General features: G+C 32.6%; 1 protein-coding gene across 1 annotated transcript; it reads right to left on the bottom strand.

Annotated features, from left to right (window-relative positions):
• Positions 1-320: 320 nt before the first annotated feature.
• LOC111717476 (beta-1,3-galactosyltransferase 2) lies at positions 321-5874 on the bottom strand. Its single transcript, XM_023492975.1, has 6 exons — positions 5795-5874; positions 4118-4159; positions 3275-3363; positions 1300-1447; positions 562-652; positions 321-489 (listed from the first exon to the last, which is right to left on the bottom strand). Exons 1-6 carry the CDS (start codon positions 5848-5850, stop codon positions 397-399), a joined length of 519 nt encoding a protein of 172 aa, XP_023348743.1. The 5' UTR covers positions 5851-5874; the 3' UTR covers positions 321-396.
• Positions 5875-6141: the final 267 nt, after the last annotated feature.

Genomic DNA, 6141 nt, shown 5'->3' with positions numbered 1-6141 from the left:
TTCATTTAAAGATATCCAAAGCCAGATTTACAACGGTACCCTTGAAACAGCTTAGTCTGAGCAAAACTATGGAAGTAAACATTTTTTCTGATTTGGAAAGTGTTTTTTTATGTAAATTTCTCCCTTGCTTCTTGTAAGTAATAAATGCGTATTGCATGCGAGAAACCGCAATTGAAAATAATCAGTTTAAAGAAACAAAAACATGAATGTTTAATTTGTATTTGATCTTACAAGCTTAATAAACCGTTGTAAATAGGTAATTTCCATATTGCATGNTTTAATCTTTATACAATATCCCGTGAACAGCCAATCAAAAGCTAGTGAATTGAGCATTCTACCAATGAGAGAACAGAGAAATTGCTTGAGATCCAAAATTTAGAGAATTCTGCGTAAAATTCAAAAGTGCCCACCCACCAGCTCAGGTATATGTATGAAATAAAGAAATAGACCTCCTTCTTTTTTTGATACTTCATCATAGCTCACATACCACTAAAAAATATTTAAAAGTAACTTGGTGATGGTTAAAATATACTTATGATTTTTTTAAAAGAAAAATGTTACCTTGTTTTTAGGATTTCTAATAATAGTGTTTGGGTTTATTCTGCAAAGGATAAAACCGTTGTTCTTATATTCTGGGCTCTCAAGGTATTGCCAACACATTGTCATTGTAAACATTTAATCACAAATAAATACTACTGCTGACTCAAATTGGATTGGGAACTTATGATAGAATTAGTATTGACGATTTGTAATAGTTTTTAACGTTAAATCAAACCATTTTGAAAATATCAAAGTAAGAACAATTTAATAGTATTTACCGGCTCCATGTGCATCTTTTGATACCAATGTTAAGGGGTTAACTTTTGAATTGGGTATTGCCATCTTGTTGAGGAATTTACAGATGACCAATTGAAAAACAAAATTCTTCCCATTGAATTATGTACCATGAGATGAAATTTTAGCTCAATATCAAGAACAATAGGAAAAAGCCCTACTCAAAATATTTTTTTTTATTTTAGCATGCTATACATAATTTTTTTCCAAATTGTCCAGTAAAACAAACTCAGTTGAGATTTTTTTTTAATTTGAAAAATTGCCCTTAGTGATGTGCAAAAAAGATAAAACATCACAATTGAAACAAGTGTTTGATTCTGATTGGCAATTATATCCTATTATATAAGAGCTATCATTTAAAGTTTTCAGGAATCACTCACAGGATAAAGTGAAATGGAAAAACTACCTAGTTCTTTCCGAGCGCCATTTAAAAAAATTTAGCTAAGCATGTGTTCAATGATATACCTAGTAAAGAAGAAGGTAGCATACAGATCAACAAACGTATCATCATCTGCTTTAACAACAAAATCAGCTTGCTCACAGAAGTTTGAGACCCACAGTTTACCCAGGATGCTCTTGTATGAGAGATTACGATAAGTGTCCAAGAAATCTCCTTGTTTCAGATAATATTCATACTAAGATCTTTGACCTCTAAAGCCTGCAATTTCTATTCTTTGGCTGGAGTCGTAATTCAAAAAAGGTTTAAGGCTCAAACTTAGATCCACCTCTTAAGATAGCTTGTACAGTGTGGTAGTGGGGGGGGGGGCGAGACCCCTGTGCACCCCATATACATGCACCACCTCTAAACATGCACCCCTAGAGCCAGAATTTTTGAATTTGGAGGCAGTATTATTAAAGCTTTTAATTATTTTTTGTTAATTCTAAGACCGTAGATTTGAATGGAAGGATATTTTTAACCTGTTTTTTAATGGTTGAAAACAGCTCTGCATATTTTCATAACTTTTTAACGAAAATTCTTTTATTTTTATCATTTTAACCCCTGGATTGAACAATCTTTATCATCAATATGTATAATCTTGTTGAAATTTAAGCAGGGTGTTGGTGTTTAGATGATTAGTGATTGGTTTGTCGGGTGATTAGTTGATTGATGATTGATGGCTCCTCTACTCCATGACACATAGTCTCAATAAAATTCATTAATTTCAAACCTTTAAAATACAGTTTTAGTGGAGCTAAATATTAGTATGACATTGTTTGTTGTTTAAGAAAAATATTGGTGTAACATTGTTTTACTGTTTAATAAAATAAACATAATTCTGGCAGGTTCTGAGGTTAACATTGTCTTTCCCTCTTTTATCTATTTTCAAATTAAATAAATGAATGTAAATTATTGATTAAAAATAAAGGATAAAATTTGCTAAAAAAATTGAGATAAGTTTGAGAATTATGGTGCTTAAAATTGTATTTATGGCTTGGTTGGAGGATCAGGTTTGGTAGATGGGTCTGGCTTTGTTGAAAGAATAGGTTCAGTGGACGGATCTGGTTGAGTTGAAGGATTAGGTTTGGTTAAAGACACTGGCTTGTTGGAGGGATCTGGTCCAATGGAAGGATCTGGTTTTGTTTTTTTGGTTTGGTAGGAGGAGCTGGCTTGGTTGGCGGATCCGGTTTGCTTGATATGATTGTTTTGATTGGTTTGGTTGTTGGATCAGCAGTAGATGTAGGATCAACAAGTTGAACTGTGAAGGTCAGTAGGGGGATCTTGGATGACTAAAGACTTGACGAAGACGGTGTTGATGGTGGTGAGGGCGTCCATCCAGATGATGGTGTTGGAAGGGACGGGGCCATACACCAGATGATTCTGGGTAAGGTTGCATTAGTATGGGGCCACTCCCTGTGGATCACGATCTACTTCATTAGTGAAAAGGAGGCCAGCAAGATGGAGATCTGACTGGTGTTTTGGGACACATTTTCTTGCACTAAGCGCCACAAATACAGATATGGTATTGTTAAAAAGCTTAAATAATACTGTCTCCAGTGTAATCTTGTCATGATATAATTGATACTGATATGATATTGATATATGATATACTGAAAAGAATAAAAAATATATTTTTCAAAAGTTTTTTGCTCTTTTTTAACTATTAGATTTTGTAATGGTCTGGTTGATAATTATGAACAGCAGTGTGCCACACTTGTGTGAGGGGGGGCAAAATTTAATTTTTTAGGGGCAAGGGTGGCTAGCTCCCTAGTGAAAAGTTTTTTTTTAAAAAGTGATGTTTTTAGGATTTGAAGAAGGTTTGGCTCTGTGGTCAAATTCTTATATTAACCTTGGCTTTTTATTTTGTTTAAAAAATATATTCTCCCAACAGCTATAAATGAATGACATGAGTAAATTAATTAAACATGCGTCTTTTCATGTATTTCTTAGTGTCAACAGTGTTTTTAACCCTCTATTTCTGATGAATATTATGAATCCTGCCTTGTACAATATCTTTGTACTGCATAGCTTCAGACATTACAGAGTTTTGTGTGTTAGCATCAGGCCCCATTCCCAGTAAAAAGACCAGTCTAAATAAAGAAAGAGAAATATCTTTTGTCGCATAATTTCAAGTGAACTTTCATTTATTGAGAGGTATATCCTATTAACAATGGTACCCTTTAACACTGTGTCCAGACAACTATGAGGAAGATGCCCTCATTAGTATATAGCTGAAGATAGAGTGCAGGGAGACTCATGGTAACAGTATACACTGTACAGTGTACACTTTACAGAGTACTCTGAGGCCATTCCTTCCCTAAACTACATTTGTCGACAATTTGACGTCTCCTATATTGGTCGTCAAGTGTATGGAGAACTTATCTATCTATCAGATAAGAAGTTAGCATGCTATATTTTTCTTGGCCCTTAATTTGCCGCTATAAAAATAAGAATATCAATGAAACTTTGAAACTTGATCAAACAAAGGTTTAAAGGATATCGTTGTATCAGACAATTGCCACTCTATAAATGGAAGGTCGCTTGAAATTACGCTTACATTCCCTTAAGATATTTGTTTACATAACTTTTAAAAACAGTGAATAATAGTCGACTTTTAAGTTGGATAAAAATGGGTTATTTAACAATGGTATGAGGTTTTTTTTCATAGTGAATGAATTTTTCAGTTAAGCTCAATTTGACTGTGTCACTCATCTTGCTTAGTAATTATATCTATAAGTCAAAAATGCTATCGCTAAATGCATTTATACTAGGTTATATTTCTGAGAGTAAAATGAAAAATTGTGGCTTTTGGGGGGAAAATGTGAACATTTCCACTTGTTGTACCTTGTATTTACTCCAGGTATATTAGGGTTACCCCAAGTCTCTCTGTGATTACATTTATCAAATTTTGTGTTTTAAAAACTACTTTTTATATTTGCTTTACTTTACATGGCGATTTTTGACTGATTGGTGTCACTCTCAAGGGAAATCCTTGAAATCTCGAGATCAGAGACTCCTAGGAGGGGGGGAGTCCAGAAATCCTCAACGAGTAATCACCGCCACCCAAATGTGTTTTGAGGCAAGTGCGCTCCTCAATTAGTAATCTCCACCACCTCAATTGGTACTCATCCAAAATAAGCGTAACATTAAATCAGTTATTTCTTAGAAATAAGACCATATTGACCTCTGTCAATGGCCCTATGGTGTACAATATTGTTAAAGCTTTCTTTATTGCTCCTTAGTTTCGAAAATAAATCAATAAATATGCCACACTAAGTGCTATAAATATTTTACGTTTTTTAGTTTCAAGTTTTGCTTTAAGAATGTTTGCGACATTTTCCTCTGAATGTTGTTTTAAACTCCTTATATAGAGAGGAAACTTTAATCCATTATTAGTAGACTAAATACTTCATTTTCAGTAAGGGGTGGGATGAGACTAATTTTTCAAAATTTTATGCTCTTTCTATGCATGTAATTAGTTTTGTTGTAGATGTTGAACTCAAGTAGGCAAATGCAAAAATCTCAACACTGTAAAGGTTTTTTGAAAATATCTTATAAATGGAGATGGATATTACTTTAAATGGGATGAGATAATTTTTAGTAAATTTTAAGTACTTTCTATGCAGATAATTAGTTTTGTTGTAGATGTTGAACTCAAGTAGGCGAATACAAAAATCTACACTGTAAAGGTTTTTTTGAAAATATCCTTTATATGGAGATGAATATTACTTTGCATGGGATGAGATAATTTTTAGTAAACAGGCAGCCCGACCTTTTAGTATCTTAACGCCAATCATGAAATGCAGTCATTAAATGGGCGAATTGGATCTAAGATTCGGCTAAAATGAACTGTGCCTTGATTCTCAGTTTTTGTTGACCAAACAAATCTGAAAATAATTTGAAAATTTAGTTTAAGTCAATACAGATGCCATAAAACCCTGATAGATGTCAAAAATTGTGTTAAAAGTACATTAAATTCAAATCTCAGAAAACAAAATTTTACGGTGATTACTAATTGAGGTGGTGGAGATTACCAATTGAGGAGTGCGCTTGCCGCAAAACACATTTGGGTGGCGGTGATTACTCATTGAGGAACTCTGCACTCCCCCACTCCTCTCTGTGGCCAAATAATCATCATTTAAAGTACATCGTATAAATAATAAAATAAAAAATATTATGAGATATCAACTATATACAAAAGCATCGAATTCAATTCAACATTTATAGGTTGTAATATCTGAATTATTAATTTAAGATTGAATTGAATTATATTTAAGATCTGAGTGGAATAATGCAACTCTGTGAATTTGTATAAGGTATAAGTATTCTTTCACCCTCTTCTCGATCCTTATATACGCAACAGATAAAAGTAAAATTAGTAGCGATTGATATTGAATTCAATTAGATATTACACTCCCCTTTAATTTTTCACAAACACTCCTTTTAAGCATGAAGTGTAAATTAAACTCAACTTTCATTTTATGACAAGTTTTTATTTAAATTTTAATTTTGATAAGTCTCCTGATTGCATTTCTAGCCTCCTTATTTGGGAATGCAGAGTGTATAATTATTACCATTCCTAGGCAAACATTTTGTACATTGGATTTCATGATGGAAAGAAATGACATTGATATAAATAAAAATATAGAGAGTGGTTTATATGGAAAGACATGACATTGATATAAATAAAAATATAGAGAGTGGTTTATATGGAAACACATGACATAGACATAAATAAAAATATAGAGAGTGGTTTATTTGGAAAGACATGACATTGATATAAATAAAAATATAGAGAGTGGTTTATATGGAAAGACATGACATTGATATAAATAAAAATATAGAGAGTGGTTTATATGGAAAGACAT

This window comes from Eurytemora carolleeae, unplaced genomic scaffold (genome assembly GCF_000591075.1).
Source record: "Eurytemora carolleeae unplaced genomic scaffold, Eaff_2.0 scaffold2645, whole genome shotgun sequence".
Lineage (NCBI taxonomy): Eukaryota > Metazoa > Arthropoda > Copepoda > Calanoida > Temoridae > Eurytemora > Eurytemora carolleeae.
The sequence above is the reverse complement of the archived record's forward strand: the minus strand, read 5'-3'. Positions and strand labels throughout refer to the sequence as shown.

Excerpts from the sequence above, each read along its gene's own strand:
- LOC111717476 (XM_023492975.1), bottom strand. The coding sequence starts at position 5,850 with ATGGTAATAATTATACACTCTGCATTCCCAAATAAGGAGGCTAGAAAT. Across the intron at positions 3,364-4,117 it reads ATACCTGGAGTAAATACAAG|ACTGGTCTTTTTACTGGGAA; the intron begins GTACAACAAGTG and ends TTCTTTATTTAG. Across the intron at positions 1,448-3,274 it reads GTACAAAGATATTGTACAAG|GAGATTTCTTGGACACTTAT; the intron begins GCAGGATTCATA and ends ATCTGAAACAAG.